The 19925-nt window shown below is 38.6% G+C and overlaps 1 protein-coding gene across 1 annotated transcript in view; it reads right to left on the bottom strand.

Moving 5' to 3' along the window:
* Positions 1–5063: 5063 nt before the first annotated feature.
* The window catches only part of LOC117295815 (protein dead ringer homolog), a 41492-nt gene continuing 26630 nt past the window's right edge, over positions 5064–19925 (bottom strand). Inside the window, exons 4-7 of the mRNA XM_033778577.1 lie at positions 11398–11581; positions 8579–8799; positions 6620–6835; positions 5064–6071 (exon numbers count right to left, since the gene is read on the bottom strand). Of these exons, the coding sequence (XP_033634468.1) occupies positions 5914–6071; positions 6620–6835; positions 8579–8799; positions 11398–11581 (779 nt within the window). The 3' untranslated portion in view covers positions 5064–5913. The remainder of the gene's footprint in view (positions 6072–6619; positions 6836–8578; positions 8800–11397; positions 11582–19925) is intronic.

The raw sequence follows: 19925 nt of genomic DNA on the forward strand, positions 1-19925 counted from the left end.
TCTTGCCACCACTTCACTCATATGAATTCCTTTGGTGAACTAAGCCATACAGCCCGTTTTCACGCGCCACCTCTATGGGAAACTTGATCGAAAAACATCGAAAAACCAGTCCTTTTTTGCGTATTTCGCCACCACAACTTTATTCAACACATTATACCTTAGATCTTGCAGTATTATGACCGTAACATTGCATTCTTTCAGAAAATGCAAAAAAAAAGGAAAAAACAATTGATTTTCCCTTGTGGAATTTGTGTTAAATCTTGCACTTTTAGCCAAAAACTCACCCGTGTTGTGTGTAAAATGCGCGCGTAGCCAAAAACTGGTCCACTAACATCATCATAATAAAATAGCGCCACCCCGTGGAGCTTAGATCTATTGAGTCATTTCTCTCTGACTTGTCAGCTTTCTAACAATGTAACCTCTGTTTTGATTGGTTGAGGTTTAGGCTCGCGTGTATTCAGTTAAAAAAGAATTGAGCATGTGAAACCCAATAAAAATTCCCGTCTCATGGCTCGGCGCAATGGACACATCCACATGTACACAAATTTTTATAAGAAGGAATATCCAATAGGTAAATTAGATACTATTTTATTTCATAATTAAGTGAAAAAGTGGTGGCTGTTTTCATTGGGTGATTATTAAAGAAAACAGTGAAAATTTTGTAAAATAAGGACACAACAGTGTTGGTATTAAAGTCACACTACGCCGTTCCTGTTAGAGTATGGAAAGTTTTGTTTAAACTGCTTCTTGACAGGGGGGAGAGGTGCAAGTAAGCGTTTTAGTTGCGTAACTGCATATTATTGTTCTGGCGCAGTCACAACTCACACAAACGATTAGGAATTCCACTCACCGTTTCACTTGTCACACACTTTAACATCCCAGTATAGTTTCCTTTCAGAGTTACTTTCTACTCAATGCACACCATGCATCAAAGTATAGCAGTTGATGTGATGATTGCTATAAAACTGGCGATTTCGGTTCGAAAGCGAAATGCCTAGTTGGTACGTGAGCTCCAAGGGTTAATACTGCATCAGTGCATGCATAGCCGAGGGTTCAGATCCAACAGTAACATGTGCCTATGTTAGGGCTACCATACCTCACTCGGGGTTTTAAACATCAGCTGCTCTGTGGTTATACAGAACAGTGTAGGAGTTTGCCGTAACAGCGATACCAATTCGTGCTCGGAGCTGTCATACAGAATAGAACCCCCCAATTAATAAGTAAAAGCGTGTGTTTAACGACAACACTATGCACATTTAAATCCAGTTCCCTTTTATGTGGGTTTATCCATAGAGCAAGGTGATGTGGGCAGAGTAGTCTGAACACCCGACGTCACATTCCGAGACTCGTGAATAAGAACAGGGGACCAGTCTACTACGGGCATGGCTGCTGAGGCCCTCGGGTTCGGCTGGGGCTAGCTAGGTACCTCAGTTGTTTTCCTTGTACGCGTGCTATGTCTTCAGGGATTCAGACCAGAAAACGGAGCCTGAAGTCGAATCCAAAGCCAAAGTCGTGGATTCGAAAAGGGCCCATGTTGAGAACACCCTGGCTGTGCGTTGTGTATGCTGCCCTCTTTAGTCCAAAATGCGCAACTTGGTCATTCCGTCTGAATAAAAAGTTTTAACATTAAGGATAGCTCTTACTCCTCATATTTCCTTCGCCTTTCCTTCAACGGAAAACTGAGTTGATACTTATTATCAGTGCACAAACGAAATCATTCTCCAAATTTGTTTTTTAAAGGTAGTGGGCACAATTAAAAATTACTCAAAATAATTATTGGCATAAAACCTTACTTTGTAATGAGTGATGAGGAGAGGTTGATAATATAACACATCGTGAGAAACGGCTCCGGTGAACTGTGTACACAATCTACTTCTAATAGAACCATTCTCCTTCATAGCGTGTTCATTTCCCATGTGGGACAGAATCTCAGATGGACATTTTCCCTGGATGGGACACCTTGCCCAGATTGACGGCTTCGACAGTGGCTACACACAATTAATGGCCGGATGCGTATTTTACTTCACATACAAGATGAGGCCCCACTTGGTATTATTGGGCGTGTTTTACATAATTTTTCTAGCAAGGGCACCCGACCACTTGACCTTGTAGCACTCAACCATAAAAACCTTAACTGTGGGTGCGTTCGATTAGCTTCCCCGGGTGGACCCCGGGGTTTGGTGTTTTCTTTTTCCAGGACGAACGTGTGCAGATAATTACCCACATCGTCCTGGAAAAAAAACCGCCACACACCGGGGTCGACCCAGGGAAGCTTAACGAACGCATCCAATACACCCAAAAGTGTGGACATAACTAACAAACAACAACCCTAAAACAAATTTGCATAAAATGTACAAATTCATGAATATAAGGCAGTAACTTGACAAGTATTTATTTTGAAATATCTGAAGGCACCTTTGTGTTGTTTACCAAATGCATTGTTTATTTATTTGTTTGTTTTTATAACAGCACGGTGGTCAGTTTATTTAATTAAAACCAACGATTGTCAAAACAAAGAAGTTGTTAAAAAATAGTTTATAAATACAGTGTTACAAATATTTTTTTCCAAAGATATGCCGACTGTGGGGAAAAACACTAAACAATTTAAAAGGATATTACTATCCTTTTCCCCGAATCACCAAACTTTACGAAAAACCCATACATAAGGCACCTGAATACAGTTCTACACGTTAGGTTCAGAATAATTAATAAATAACCCTAACTTGCACAGTATATGAAAATAAGAAATGTTAGGTTAAATGTTATCCGAAAAAGTTAGTGGGTTTTTTGTCTTAGTAACAAAAATAAACATATTCAAAGTTTTTACGAAAACCACCAGAAAGAGAGAGCAGATATTTTCTTCAATTACTGAACACAAAATGTAATAGATTTATAATTAAAAAATGAATACCAAGTGAATACTGGAAATTATTGCTGTTGCTTATATTAAACAAACTTAAAACTAAATTATTGCCAAGAGACGGATTTAATCTCAATATTAAAACACAATTATTGTGTGTTTCAACTTTGGGGCACAATTAGGGTTTACATACTATGAGTCACTTTAGTTCCAACTTCTGCAAAATCTGCAATTAATTTCTAAAAAGAATAGTTTCGAAATCGCAAAACTACACAAAAGATAATCTTTGTTTAGACACCTTGAAGCTTATATCAAAAAGTGTTTCAAGGTTTTAACAAAGGAAAAGTGCAAAAAGTTGTTAACATTTTTGTATAGTTTCTGGAAGTATAACTCATTTATTTTCAAGGAAATATGAAGAGGTTAACCTAAATTAAATATGTAAATTTTTTGAAGAAAAAAAAAGACTCGGTAAATGAATGTCTACTCGCAGTCTCGCAAATTGAATTTCGAAGGTAGAATTATAACTACAGAAGATAAAACCAATATTTAGCACAGGCCTATAATAATGAGTATTTTGTTTTTATAGCGGCAACTTTTATCTAGAGTAGGTCGCAACAGCACTCTAAACAATCTCAGGTCAGAATTGACCCGTTGGGGCCTGACCTATTTATGGGTAAGTATGACCAAAAATGGGTCAAACTGACCCAGTATCCGCATTCAAAACCCATTTCAGACAGGTTTTCGGGTCGGGGCCGATTTAACAAAGAGCTATTTGATCTTAACTCCAAATCAATCGTATAGCTGCTTAGTAAAGTGTGATGTCACAATACAAATCACTATTATAGTAGTAATTTGTCGATTCATTGTATCGCTTTGTGAAAGCCTTTTTCGGGTCAGGCCCCTATATGACACGGAATTAAAGTCAATTCTGACCCGGCAATTGTTCAGGGTGCAGCGGGCAGAAGAAGACAGAGAACACTTGAAGTAAAGGAGAGCTATGTAGATCGGAACAGGTGGGGCTTTCAAGTCATACTCGAATTACGTATCAAATCCATTTGAGGAATGTATCTCCATAAAGGCACAATGAAGAGAAATACAATAAAAATGAATAAATGAATAAATTACCATTTTTACATTAACACCAAAATGTAAACACTGATTCTAAAACATTGTCAATACCATTGATTTTCTTATTGATTGTCGTCACTTTATACATTCACCAAACCTATTTATTTCTTTTTTTTTAAACCACAAATTTACAATATTTGTCCCAAGAAGTGTTTTTAAAGTAGTTGTTGCGGCTACATGATGAGAAACTTAGACGAGCAGAGTGACTGATTGAAACGTCGAGATCATACCAATTTCTCAGAACTATCAGAACCAAATAATAAATATCTTTTGATGGAGTGTTGGCTCTGAAAAGATCCGGTTTTGGTCTCGACGTTTCAGCCAGTAGACTCGGCTCGTCTTCAAGAGAAATCAGCCAAACCAAACCAGGTCTTTTCATAGCAAAGACTCCCCTTAAAGAGTTTCAATTCGTGGTTGTACACACGAGTTTACTATTACTTATAGTTTATTCTTATTCTTCACAACATGCAAAGCTTCAAACATCACAACTTCTCAGAGCCAACACTCATCCCAAAGACACCTTGAAGGAACACGTTGCCTTGGATCGGTCGAGTTGGTCTTTGAAAAGCGTTTGTAACCGTTTGTTGTCAAATGCAGTGCTAGAAAGATGTTTTAAAAGTAATGTATTAAAAACTTATGGGAGTCGAAAATTTGACTCGAATATGGCCGACCGTGTTAGTTCGCAAAGTAAAAGGAAAAACACACAATTTCGAGGCAAACTTGTGTGGATCATTCTATTCTACTTTTAAACCATCTTTCCAACCATGCATTAACAAATGGTTACGAACGCTTTTCAAAGACCAACTCGTCCGATCCAAGGCAATGTGTTCCTTTAACACGACTGTATCCACAAAACAACTCAATTGCTTCTAGTTAAGCAGACCCTACAAAGCTTCAATTGTTACTTAATAGTTATCATAAAATAAATTATAAAGTTAAAGATTGTCAGTATGAAAAACTCAACGAATAAATCTTGATAAATCAAATAAAAGGGATTTTGTTATAATATAAAAACAATTAGCATTTACAAAGATGATTGTCAGTATTAAAACAACATGAACATGATGAATGGAACGTAATTATTTAATTATTGCTTTTCTTACATATACATTAAAATAGTGGTCAGCATTTACAAAGTTATTTGTACTTTATTGCAACAAAAAGGCACAACAGACTATCTTCTGTTTTCTTCCTTTTCTAACCAGCTGATATATGATGAAAGGAAAGACTTGTGAACAATATTTAAACGAGAAAAATATCAAATTTTCAAACATCTAAAACCAAAAAGGTTTTTCATATGGGTTAAAAACACAATTTGTTCCTGTCTAGTAAAGTCCTAAAATTCCTAAAAATACTAAATAAAACTAATTGTATATTATATTTACATCTGAAAAGCTTTCCCGTTTGCACATAATGTAATTGACAGTCATGTTTAATCAACAAAACTGTTTATGAAACCATCAAAATACTTTCTTTCTTGTTTTCGAGGAATACCAAACACAAGATGACTTATTTATGCACATTATTTTCAACAACGTACAGGAGTTAGACAGATCCCTTGAGTTTATTTTGTTTCACAGTCATATAGTGAATACAGGGAGCTGGTCAACAGTGGTGGCCATACTATTCGAATGATGCATTGTACCCTTCCCGTCATCTACCAACGAAGTGAACGTGTACAACAACTGTCTACAGAAATGATTGAATTTAAGCAGTTAAACAAATCACTTTATATACAAAAACGTATATATTGCATAAATTGTACAGTATGTTCACCTTACTGCTTATAATATACGATGCTTCAAAGACACTGGACACCTTTGGTAGCTTTTGACGGAAAACCCCCAGGCCTGAGGTTTTGTGCACAAAGAAACTTCTCCTAAAGATATGACTCCCTCTTGTTGATCTTGTTCTCGACATCTCTCTCAAGATGAGGAACCTGCTGCTCTGCTCGTCAGGACATGAAGGGGTGTACCTCGTGGGTACAGCACCCCCTGGTAGAGGACCCCGTTCAGCTCAATGCTCACGACTAGGGAGTTATCACCTCGGAGCTCAAAGAGGGGCAGTCCGGTCTCACGTTGAGCTGCAGAAAATGAAATAAAAAGAGTATAAGAGTACCTGATCAGAGGAAGATCAAACGGGGGTTAATGAACGAATCATACACTATGGGGATGGTGCGCCCGTAGCAGCAATGATTGGCATCACTATGGGCATCCTATGATGTATGCCGTCGATTTCACCAAACTCTTCCTAACTTAGGATTCATCTTTGGACTTGGGACGGGTTCAGTTCCGTATCCAAATACGTTGGACGCATTGAACCCATCCTTAGTTAGGACGGGTTACTCGTCCTAACTCGAGTTAGGATTAATCCTAGCTGCAGGCCTGTTAACGTAATGATTAAGACACAGCCGTAGCCGCTGTCGCTAACCACCTTCCTTTAATGGCCTTTTCGAATCCACGGCTTCGGCCACAGATTCTGACAAATTGTCTTGACAAATTGCGCGTGCTTTGCGTTCTTGCTCGGGGCTTCAGACGAGAGGACGGAACCTAAAGCCGAATCCAAAGTCGAAGCCGTGGTTTAGAAAAAAGGCCAATAATTGTATATTGATCTGGTTCCTAGAGTCCTTACCATGACTGCTTGTAACCTTTATATGAGCGGCAGGTGGTGCCATCTGATGTTGCTGCTGCATCAAGTAGCGGTGATGCTGCTCTTCAGTCAACAGAGGGCGCTTTGCAGGTGGGGTGATCGGCTCATCGTAGAGAGAGTGTTTCATGGGGTGCTTGCTGAGGCGTGGCTGGATGAAGGCCCGTGGGTATTGCATATCTCTTGCATCACGTTCATCATCTGCAAATAAAACCAAAAGGTGATGTTCAGAAACTTGTAATACCAAAAGTCAAATAATTGTTAAAGTACACTCGCTGGTGTACTCACTCAGCAAATGTTGGTTGATGTTCGTTTTCTTTTACTGAGACACACCATTTTTTATTTAAAATATTTTAATGTCTAGTCCTTTGTGTGGTCCAAACGACCTCACTTTCAAGCGTGTCAAAATTTAAAGGTATTATTACCAGGAGACAAAAGTCACAGAAACCTGTGGCAATTTGGACTGTATCCGTTGTGTGTGAGTAAGAGAAAAATTGTGAAAATCATGAACGATATTTTCAGTAAGTACACAAATTGTCCTAAATATTTGTTGAACAGTCGAAACCGTTTTATTTTTAGGTTTTCTGCTACAATTTTCTGGGGTGAAACGTCATGCGAGAGGGACAAACTGTGTCACCCGAAACAAACAAAACATGACTCTCGTATGAACTTCATTATTAAACAAAGCGGTGTTTATCCTATACCAATCATGTAAAATTCCATGAACTACTAATTATTGTATACCCATCCAATAATCACATACCGTTTGTTTTTTTCGTTTTTTCTAGTGTTTTTATTTTCTTGTTCTTTCTAATGAAACTAAACCCACGCCATTCCGTTTCAGATTGATGGGACACATTTGGTAAATGGTTCACACAAAGACAGGTGTATCATTATAGAGAAAGAAAAATGGATGTAATCACAGAAATGATATTTCCGCTGACTGAGATAATTGGTTGAGCTTGTAATAACTTGTCAGACCAATAATTGGGGTATAGTGTGATAACGAGGTGCGAGTTTGATTGGATATTGAAGGCCAAATGCAATTATGATTGGTCACACATGACACTTGCTTTCCATTTACATTGATTGCGAACAAATATTGACAAACAATACTTGTTTTCAGTTCTTCTCGTTTATTTTGTTGTTACTTTTTATTTTGAGGGTCACTAAGTATGACTACCTTTGTGGATAACGAGGTGGAAACCAAATTGGCTGACAAAGGATTCTAATTGATCACACAAGTCTGATTTATGACATATTATTATTGTGGAAAGAGTTTTCTGTTCTAGATTCGCCCGTTGGATGATGTTTGTTTGAATGTTTAATCAAAATTGCTAAAAAGGACTTCAAGCCTGAAGCCTTTGTAGGCATCTGAAAGCACACACATTTTTGGAACAGGGGTGTTTTTCTTTCATTACTCTCTTGCAAAACATTGGTGACCAATTGAGTCAAACATTTTCACAGATTTGTTATTTTATGCATATGTCGGACACACCAAGTGAGAAGACTGGTCTTTGACAATTACCAATAGTGTCTAGAGTCTTTAAGTACTGTATTCTCAGTACTTAACCAAGTTATGTGAAGAAAAAAAGCATCCACATGCAAACCAATCAGGTGGGATTCGAACCCACGACGTTTGCATTGCTAATCAAGCTTGATGTCTTACCACTGTTGATCTAAAAGATGTTATGCTAATTGTGTTTGTTACCCATTGAACCGACGATAATTAAAAGCACTTTGCCCCAGTTCTGTGGGCAAAAATGCAGGCATTAATACTCAGGTGGGATTCGAACCCACTAACTTTACAATGTTAGGGCGGTGACACACCAAGTAGACAACTGAGATCTTCTTCACCGAACTCTGGAAATCACTTAACACAAAAGGGGTGAAAAAAACAAATCGTATTATTTATACCTGATGTAAAAATTCACATCTACTTACCAAATTCTGGAGACTCTCTGCTGCCAAGAGGAATGACCGACGGGTGAGGAATCATTGTAGGTAGCGGTGGGGAGTGTGGGGACAGACCGAAGGCAGCATTGGTGTTATTGTAGACCTGTCGCCGTCCCTCGCGTCGGTTACCATCGATGGCGGACTGCAATTCAGACGGGGTGCTGAGCTGACGTTTCTCGCACTCGTACGGGTACAAATATTTCATGTACCTGAAAAAGGGTATTGTGGACAAAATACGGTTTTTAAGACATCATATGCAATCACAAAAAAAAACAATCTTAAAGAAAATTATTGCTTGAATTTCTGAATACAGACTGAATCGCTTAAAAAGGGTATCACAACGTCTCTCACACTCGTCAAATAACTTTATATTCTACCCCATAGTGCCAAGCTTGGTTTGGCAAAACCCTTCATCACAGTTTTCAGCAACAACTTGAAGTTCTGTTTGTTTTTCTTTAAGTTCTTACTTTTGTTTCACTTCACATTAAAAAAAGAACAGCTAAATTCAGAGTGGTGAACCTTGAAAGATGACCTGAACCTTGAAAGATGACCTTGTTTAACAAGCTGTTGTAGAAGTGCATAAGCACCCGGTGAAGTTGTTTTGTATCTGTATGAATAATTTACATCGGGGTCTCTTAATGTACCTACGGCCCCTTGATGCTCGATTAATTATTATTATATTGCTCATGAATCATTTGTATTATAAATTGCGCGTTGGTTGTTTTGAAGGCCCCTTCCTTTGACGGCGGTCAAAGTCATGACAGTTTACTGATGATGTTTGCTCCAATGACCCAGTCTTTCGGGAGATACGAATTCAGTTCAATCGCTGGCCCGAAGTGATGGGGAGACATTGTGGCCTTGAGCAGTAGCCAACCGTGGCTAACTTGGGGGAAATCAAGGGGGAGGTTTTTTTCTGAGCGAGATGGTAAAAAATTGCTCTCGATGCCAAAAAAAAGAGGCAATGGCATTACGTGGGCTATAAACAAGTCAATTATATAAAACTATTATTAGGAATTACTTAGATGTGGGGAAATCAACGGGGAGGTTTTTCTGGGCGAGACGGTACAAAAAAAGTCGCTCTCGATGCCAAAAAATAACAATGACATTACATGTGCAATAAAAAAAAGTCAAATGCTGTAAATCTATTTTTAGGAATGATTTAGATGTGGGTTTTATACCAACAAAGCAATAGTAATAATCATTCTGCAATTGAAGAATTGTACAATGTCCCTGGAATGGGCTATTTGCAGTCATATAGAGCATGTCCTGCTTTGTAACAAATTCTGAACAGGACAATTCTGGTGCCATTAAAAAACAGTCGGAACTTTTATTCGTTCCAGTTATCCACTTTTTTTTTTATAAAGATAGATTACCATGCGGACTCATGCAACTGTTGCCCAACAAAAGAAGAAACTGTAACTTCTACTTCCTCTTTTTGTAGTTAACAGTGGCTGGTGGCGACTCGTGAGGAGAAGGGGTGTGTACAGACACCACAAAGCAAGTTGTCCTTGCTCCATTTATAAAGAATTCGTGCATTGAATGTTTTGATTTCTTGTTTTCAAAGAGGGAACCACTTCAAGCGGAGTCTTTGCTCTTGTTATTGAAATCACATTAGGAAACATCAATGTAAATGTACAAGCTGCACACACGTGCAATTACAACTTTGAATATACCTTTTAGAGGGCCTATAATAATAATAGTTCAAAGAACGGTAAAAATCCTCCAGAAAACATGGAAGCAAATTGAAATTTAAATAGTGCAGACGATTTTGAAGGATTTGGGGTCAGCCACCCTACACAATCATTTTATTGTCTTTTGTTGTTGTTGTGTGTTTTAAGATGGCTGCTCCCAGCAGGAGTACCCTAGGTGGTTAGGGTTGTTTAACGTACTCATAAGCCCAATATCACCATCTGCTAGTCCCTCCACTTTATTTATAGGTCGAAGTTAAGTCTGGAACAAAACTTAAAAAGCAATACATATTTAACACGGATGCCTGCATATAAATGTGCTCATCGTGGGCATCCATGCCTACAATGCCTCCCATTAATAACCGGCAAAGCAACGTGAAAAGAGTTTTACTTCCTGTTGTTATGTTTCTTTTTTTATGGTTATTGTTATTCACGGTATACTAAGGAGAAAATAAAGCACTGGTTTTCCCAATCGAGGGTAGACCCCAAGCTTTAGACGTCACGGGCGACTGGTTCTGTCTAATAGCCCAATTTGGAGTAGGCATCATTGATATGGGCCTCGTTCCATATCAAAAGAATGTTTTTAACAATATATAATTAGGGAGTTTACAAGTACTTTAATACCATTTATGGTTATTAAATGATAATAAATTTCATGGAACTCTTTTTTGGGCCCTTTGTCATAAATTGTTTGCCAGAATAGCTGGTATTTGTTTTAATGCCATTTGGTTCAGCAACATATATTGCAAAGAATTAAGTTCTATACTCCATTGTAAATGTCAAAGCTGGGTCCAATGCATAAGCATGCAGGTACTTTTTCAGTTTAATATTGTTACTTGGTTATTCAAGAGCTCCGGAAATCTTTGGTAACTGTAAAAGACCAGTATTCTCACTTGGTGTGACCCAACATAGGCATGCAATAACAAATCTGTGAACAATGTGAAGATTTGTCATCGAAGTTGCAAGAGAATACAAACACCGTTCCTTGTTGCATCATATTTTTCGAAAGTGCAATGTGATGTTTTTGCAGTGAGAGGGGCACAAAGCCACCCAAAAACCAATGCCACTCTTGGGGGCACGTCCTGTAAACAAAATGTCTTAATAATTATCTTTACTTACTGTGTTCGCAGGGTGAAGGCAGCACTTGTGATGGAAGCTGGGAGGTTCAGACCCTTTGTTATCTCACGCCATTGTTTCTTATTGATAACCTCCACCAAACCACCCTTGGACGTCACCAGATTGAAGAGCTCGTACAGGTCCAGTACTTGCTTTGCCATTATCGGAATACGGTTGACTGGTGTACCTATTGGTTGAAAAGAAAGAATTGAACCCGGTTTAGTATTGTTAAAGCCAGTTTAGGGGTAGGCCTACATATGTAAATTTGGCATCAGATATTAATTTTAGCTTTACACTTGCACCTATCTGTGAAGACCTACTCAGTACTTTCCCTAGTAATTACAGGCACTCGCGTGGGACTCGAACCCATGACCTTTGTAATTCTGGAGCAGCGTCTAACCAACTGGGCTCCGAGATTGCCCTATAGAGGCAGTTCGAATCCTATATTTTAGCAGCGGATACCGCATTTAATTCATAGATGTTAAAAGTACCTTGTCTCTTACACCAGTCTTGTTGCACTCGTACCTGGCACTCGTACTCGACTATAGTATCACTCGAGTATACCGCTTTGATGGTATACTGTGACTCTTACTTGGTATACTAGTACTCAGGTAGTATTACTCAAATATTTGTAAAACTCGAGTACCGCGTTGATGGTACACTGTGACTCTTACTTTGTACTCGTACTCGGGTAGTAGTACTCAACTGTTAAAACTCGAGTACCGCTTTTATGGTACACTGTGGTGACTCTTACTTGGTACTCGTATCTCGAGTAATGTTACTCAAGTACCGTTTTGATGGTACTGTAACTCTTATTTAGAAACTCGTACTCGAGTAGCACAACTAGAGTGCCACTTTTGGTACTCGACTCTTACTTGTTTTTTTTATTCGAGTAATATCATTCGAGCACTGGTCACTTGGCTAGAAAATACTCGTACTCCGTGCCCATACTCAAAACTCGACTGAGTATCTGTACTCAAAGGCATGTACACGGCTATTGAACATGTACTCGGACTCCGATTTTAAGTAGTGGTGGTCAAAATGCCACTTTCCTTTACGTTTCCAATTTTCGTGCTTTAAAGGCACCAGACACTTTTTCAGATACCTTAAAAGGCTTCAGGGCTGAAGTCTTATATGAGACAGTGATAAATTACCTCTTTCTTAAAACATACATTATATTAAAGGCAGTGGACACTCAAAATAATTATTAGCATAAAACTTTTCTTGGTGACGAGTAATGGGGAGAGGTTGATGGTATAAAACATTGTGAGAAACAGCTCCCTCTGATATGGCATAGATTTCGAGAAAGAAGTAATTTTCCACGAATTTGATTTCGAGACCTCAGATTTAGAACTTGAGGTCTCGAAACACAACTTCGTGTGACAGGGTTTTTTCTTCTTTCATTATTATCTCACAAGTTCGATGACCGATTGAGCTCAAATTTTCACAGGTTAGTTATTCCTTCATGTATACGCTGAGATACACCAACTGTGAAGGCTAGTCTTTGACAATTACCATTAGTGTCCACTGCCTTAGCACGGTAACACTCATCTGTAAGTTTAAAATGTACAAACAAGAACACACAAACAAACTAACAACTGTTACAATACGTCGAAACATCTTTAATGTATTCAGCAGCACGTACAACAAGCCAAAACGAAACCACAATCTCAACATTTTTGTCGGCAGCGTTATTTATAATTCTGTCATTAGTTGTTTTTCAACAACAAACCTGCCCCCAGCAGGAACAAGCCATTTTAATACGAGCTATTATTACAGAAAGTGTTTCCGCCCATACTAACACTGCACTGCCGAATGTTAAAGCATAATCCCTAGATTGACTTCCCTTCAAATATTTGCACGTGTGATTCCCCTCACACCCCTCTCAGCTGTATTTCTTGATAAATTGCTCTGTAATTAAGTCATACAGGAAAATTAATCAAGGCCTACCCCCTTCCCTTTCTATGCCCGATCCTGCAGGTACGGATGTACCTTAATGCAATGGTCTGCTATACTCAACCCCGCCCCCCCCATACCCATCCCCCTAACACAACTGCCCCCCCCCCCCTACTGCTTGGAAGACAACCATTCATCAAGTTACAGTACGTTTCAGTTTTAAGAGTGCATGTGGAGGTACGGATATGTCTTAGTGCACTGGATGCTACCCCCCCCCCCCCTTAGCCGCCCCCAAGAGGCGACAGGCGACAGTGGAATGGATCTGTTTTATATTAAACCATAGAGTAATCTCTGTCCTTACTCTATGATCAAACAAACTGACAGATAACAATTCTAGATTAATGGCGTCATCCGAATGAGATTGAAAGAAGGGGCGTGTCTACTCCCCCTCCCTCTTTTTATTACCACACTTGTTAATTGTCTGCAGGTTTTTTTTTTTACGGGGGCATGTGGGCTTTTCAGGACTGAGTCTGAAGGGTTAGTTGACTGGGTCACAGATAAAGATTGTATACCGCATTTAACAGATTCATTATATTTCTGATATAATTGTATTGTGCTATTTTAATGTAATTTAATGCTTTTATCCATCCTGTTATTGGATGTGGCTGAAATAAAATATAAAATAAAATTTATAATTTAAAATATCTTGGAAAACTGAATGGGTGAACGTTCCCGATGTACTTGTTAAATTAAAAAAGTGGCATACCTATATGTGTTTGTATGACTTGATATTTGAATTAAAAGGCGGGGACAGTTGGGAAACTGAAATGTACTATATTAAAAGGTTGTGAAGCATTCATTGCCTTTTTTTCCATAACATTGTCCTTTTTAAGGGGCATACTATCGAGAGTTCTGCGCCTTGAACACCCAGGGTGGATATGTGCGCATTACAAGTCTTATTATTATTATTATTATTATTATTATTATTATTATTATTATTATTATTATTATTACACCCAGGCATTGTGCCCACGGGCCAAAGCAAAAATCATCGGGCCTGACAAAGTCATCGAAAGTTTAGAACAAATTAACAGAACAGGTATCCACGCATGATCGCACACACAAGTATGTTGGTCAACAAAGCGATTGTGCCAATGTGCCTTGTATTTGTTTTTGTTTTCAATAGGTTTGTTGGCCTCAGGACAAACTGAAAAAAAAAGTCCTGACTTTTAAAATTGCGTGAGCTTGGAGGAGAGTTATAGCCCTACTTTTTTGTATTTATTTTGTTCAAGTTGTGTACATCTCTGCCGCTGAGCAGCCCATATTCATCCTCATAGTATTGTTTCATGCCTTGAACTTCACTCTTAGAGGGGCACAGCAACTTCCCTCTGATAGGGGCACTTCTATAAGGAAAATGTGAATTTTTATTGGAACCTTGCAAAGGGCACCACAGCAAAAGCACAGGGCACCACGGCAACTGATGTGGGTGCCGTCGGTTATTCTGAATACAGTTTCCGTATGCATGTCTTGGGGAAGTTGATAGAGGACGAGGGAATGTTTTAATTCTAAGATTTGGAAGGAAATCGCAAACTTATGTAGTCACCCCGGACCCTTTTAATGCATAGAGTTTTTACTCAGCCGACCCAATTTCGCATTCATTAATTTGTTTTAAGGGCACTGGACACTTTTGGTACTCAAAATAATTGTTGGCATAAACGACTTTCTTAATAACGAGCAATGGAGAGCTGTTGATAGTATAAATCATTGTGAGAAACGGCTCCCTCTGAAGTAGCTTTGTTTTATGAGAAAGGGGTATCTTCTCACACCTTTTCGAGGCATCTGAAAGCATACAACATGTGCAACAAGGGTGTTTTTTTTCTTTCATTATTCCTTTGCAACTTCGATGAACAATTTGGTAAAAAAAATTCACAGACTTGTTATTTTATGCAAACAACTATGTTGAGATATATACACCAAGTGCGAATACTGCTGGTGTTTGACAATTACCAAAGGTGTCAAGCGAGCCTTTAAGGACAAAAAGCATCCACAAAGATTTCACAAAGTGTCGTTACCGCAGCATTGCGGTAACGACACTTTGCAACCAAAGTTTGCAAGCACTTTGCAATCCAAGCAACCATGGATCCTTCCACCATTCAGCCACGAAGTCATGATTATTGCAATAACTTTCACCTTTCACTACAAACAAAAAAGTGTAAAGGCTATAAACACACCATCGACCAAGTTCTGCCTGTTCATATCGGCGTGTCAACACAATGATGGATGGGACTAGTGGGGCATCACAGCCCTATCAACTCACAATCTAAAGAAATCAAATAACAGCGTTTTGCACAAAAATAACCCAAATTTGACTGAATAGCATCAACAAAACCCTTGAGGCAATATTCCGGGGATCGCAGACACCCTACGCTGGAATACCAACAAACAGATACAGATCTTGATGTAAGGAAGATAAAAAAAAGGCTTTGTTTAAATAGAGCAGCTGCAAAAAACGATGCCATAAAATGTTCGACAATCACTTGTGTAGTGTAAACATTGTTTTTACATGATTGGCTGATTTCATTCAAAATTATTACAATGTGCACTATATTTCGCAAACAATGCAAGCGTTAAAAAGCTTAAACACTGGATAGACATCCTTTAGAAAATAGCAAATCATGCGGCGCTTGTCATACGTCATTTCATGCATTATAATACATACATAAATAGTCTGTACCCTTGAATCAAAACAATTTTGAAATAAAACAAATTAGATAAAAAGAATTGTTGTTTTTAGTTTGATCATAGAGCGAGATGGCGTCAACAGATCAAGCGCCGCTCCAAATTGAACATCACAGCCTCGCGTGTTGAACTCGCGAAAAACAAACAGTTTATCTTACGAGGACAGCACAGTGCACTGATCCGATACTCAATCAATACTTTTGTAAAAAGCAACCAGAGATTAAAATTAGACAACTCGACCGCTTGGTCCGTTACATATTTTCATTTTATCAACAGGAAACCCAGATCTTTCCTCGCCTTTACCAACGCAGAAACAAACCCCCATCGAGTCTGGGACCCGATCAGATTGGGCGACAGACTACTGGCACCCGCGAATTAGGGAAAACTCGTTGGGAATTTGCGCGCCAATTAAAAATTGTCAACCTTTTTTGCAAGGGGGGCAGCCACTCCCCTGCTACAGGTGGCCCAAGCCGCCTTTGACTGTCAGAACGGTGCTTTTTTCAAGGGGCTCAGAGGAGGGAAAAAAAATCGACGATGATGAATAGTGTGGTCAACATTCGCTCCTGTGGGACACCCCTGGGGACGGGGAAAGGGGAGGGGGACTATAGGTCTGTTCATTAGACACATGGTGCAAAGTGTAAATTGGTTAATAAAAAGTCTGGGTTTGTAAATGCAGGTTCATCGAACCGATGTAGGTAGGCCTTACTCGTTAAAGTCAGTGGACACTATTGGTAATTACTCAAAATAATTATTGGCATACAACCTTTCTTGGTGACGAGTAATGGGGAGAGGTTGATGGTATAAAACATTGTGAGAAACGGCTCCCCTGAAGTGCCATAGTTTTCGAGAAAGAAGTAATTTTCCACGAATTTGATTTCAAGACCTCAGATTTAGAACTTGAGGTCTCGAAATCAACCATCTTAACGCACACAACTTCGTGTGACAAAGGTTATTTTTCTTTCATTATTATCTCGCAACTTCGATCACCGATTGAGCTCAAATTTTCACAGGTTTGTTATTTTATGCATATGTTGAGATACACCAACTGTGAAGGCTAGTCTTTGACAATTACCAATAGTGTCCACTGCTTTTAAAAGGAGAGGTCTTTTGAATTTAAAGGGGTGTTAGGTATGGAGCAAAGGTTGTATCAAGACAATCAATGATGTAAATCAAAACTATTAAAACTTTGAAATGTTTTTCATGAAAAGTAAAAGAATGAAGCTTTTAATTTTTTGCTTTTCCAAAGACAAAAACCATTGGCTTAAAACTCTTTTCCTTTAGAATATTTTGGCGTACCTACAATGATATGTTTTAAAATATTGTGATAGGCCTAAATACGATTTTGTGTCACAAACAAATATCTAGATCTTCTTTGACGAAAAAACGCATCTTCATATTAGTTCTAAACGACCTCCACAAGTACTAATTAATAACAATTTCCAGTATCATAATGTATTTTCAAATAGGCCTTTCTACTATGAAATTGGCAGTTCAAATCGGACAATAGCTTTTACGAGTTCTGTGAACTGGGTGGGTTCGTTGCTGTTTATTTCAACTTAAAGTCACGTCCACTATTAAAGAAGTTGACCGTGTGCTCACTTTAAAAACATAAACTATAAAAAAAACTTTAAAAATCTATATATTGAAACTATAAGCAGTTTGCTTCTATTATAGGCAACTTTTTCTTTTCTGAATAAAAAGTTCAAGAACAGGAATCCCAAAATAAATTTCAATTCAACAGCAAGCGCCCAATAAAACAACTTCAAAATTCGTATTTAAAAATATATGATCTGAACTTTACCCTAGACAGTATAAAACTTATTGTGCAATCCTAAACACCTATTTAACCTTACCCTAAACAGGTAATGGCTCCAAACTTTAAAAACAAATTAACCTCTGACGACTCTATGCCTACCTTGTTCCTTTAAAAATACACAAACAACAAAACATTCAGTACATTCGTATTTAAAAATATATGATCTGAACTTTACCCTATACAGTTAAAAACTTATTGTGCAATCCTAAACACCTATTTAACCTTACCCTAAACAGGTAATGGCTCCAAACTTTAAAAACAAATTAAGCACTAATTACTCTATGCCTACCTTGTACCTTTAAAAATACACAAACAACAAAACATTCAGTCACCTATTCCCCCCACCGATCAATTTCTGACGTGTGCGTATTATAAGTCTGGCCCCCGCCGCCACACCCAAACTCTCCATTCTAATCAACAATTAAGGGTAGAATTAGCCCCCAACGAAAATATCCCCCACGAGACAGACTACTTGGTAAACAAGTAGGCCTATAGGGTTCCCTCCAATACTTGCACATACCTTTTTGAAAAAGAAAAAAAAATCTCTCTGTTTTTGCCAAAAACATAATTTGTTCTTACAATCAGAGCGCCCCTCCCTTGCACGGTTTTTTATCGCAGTAATCCCCATTGCCATGAACAGTCTCTATAATGAATGGCAGGTAAGCAATGGGGAAAGCTCTTGGGACTCAGTTTAATCTGATGTGCGACGTTGATAGGGAAATTGTTAAATTACGCGCTAATTTCAACAGTTAACAAACAGGAAGCATGGCCTCAGCGTGGCAGTTGATCGTGCGGTGCTCTCTCGCCTGCTTGATGCTGAGAGTACTACCCAACGCGTCGGGATTTATTGGGTATTAAGAAGGGGAGGGAAGGGTGCTATATGCAACAGGTTGCAACCTAGTCACTAAGGCGATAGATCAGAGGATGAGGCCACGAGACCAGGTTGATGGGGCACACTCCCCCCCCCCCCCACCCCCCATCCTACTCCAATCTTTTAAAGAAACACCTGGGTGATTTCCAAACGTGTTATTCGTCTAAATACCCAGCCATAAATCTCGTATCAATCAACCAATTACTGGGTTGTAAGCCACACGAAAATGGCCTTTTCCCGTGAGCGCCGTAAAAAGTGAATTGTGGACACGAAAACAGAAATGTTTGTTATTGCTTTTTAATACTTCTGCGTCTAACCTTGATTGTGAAGTAAAATGTGGGTTTTTTTGCGCACAGTTTTGAAATGAAACGAAGAGAATAAAAAGTGTGAAGACTCAGAATAATAAAACTCTAGACAGCCAGCAACATAAACAATATGACAATTTCAAACAAGATCTTAGCAAACTAAAAACTATTATTAAAGTTTAAAAAGACAGTGGACACTATTAGTAATTGTCAAAGACCAGTCTTCTAACTTAGTGTAACTCAATATATGCATATAAAAACAAACATGTGAAAATTTAAACTCAATTGGTCGTCGAAGAAAAAAACACCCTTGTCACATGAAGTTGTGTGCTTTCAGGTGCTTGATTTCGAGACCTCGAATTCTAAATCTGATGTCTCGAAATCAAATTTGTGGAAAATAACTTCTTTCTCAAAAACTACGTCACTTCAGATGGAGCCGTTTCTCACAATGTTTTATACTATCAACCTCTCCCCATTGATGGTTCAAATAAGTTGTTATGCTAAACATTATTTTGAGTAATGACCAATAGTGTCCACTGCCTTTAAGTAGGATTTGAAACTGTGCATGGTGGAAGTATACTCTTGTGGGGTTTGTGAGGTAGCACAGATTGTGTAAATCTCTTTTGAGTAGCGGCGTCAACCATCAGTTCTTTTCAGAACCAAGAAGGGTGAACTTTCTACGAGACACCGAGGAGATCGAGTGGCACCAGGGGAACATGGACCGTTCCCGCCGTGGCCTTATGTGAAATTCCAGTCCTTGCACACACCAACAAAATCTCAACGAAAGCCGCGATGATAAGTTTCCCTTGAGATGGAAAAACATATTGGTAAAAGTAACCGCTTGTACATTTCTTTGGATGATGTCTATATTTAGTACCGCATTCATGAAGTTAGATGTGAAGCT

Source organism: Asterias rubens, chromosome 10 (genome assembly GCF_902459465.1).
Source record: "Asterias rubens chromosome 10, eAstRub1.3, whole genome shotgun sequence".
Classification (NCBI taxonomy): Eukaryota; Metazoa; Echinodermata; class Asteroidea; order Forcipulatida; family Asteriidae; genus Asterias; species Asterias rubens.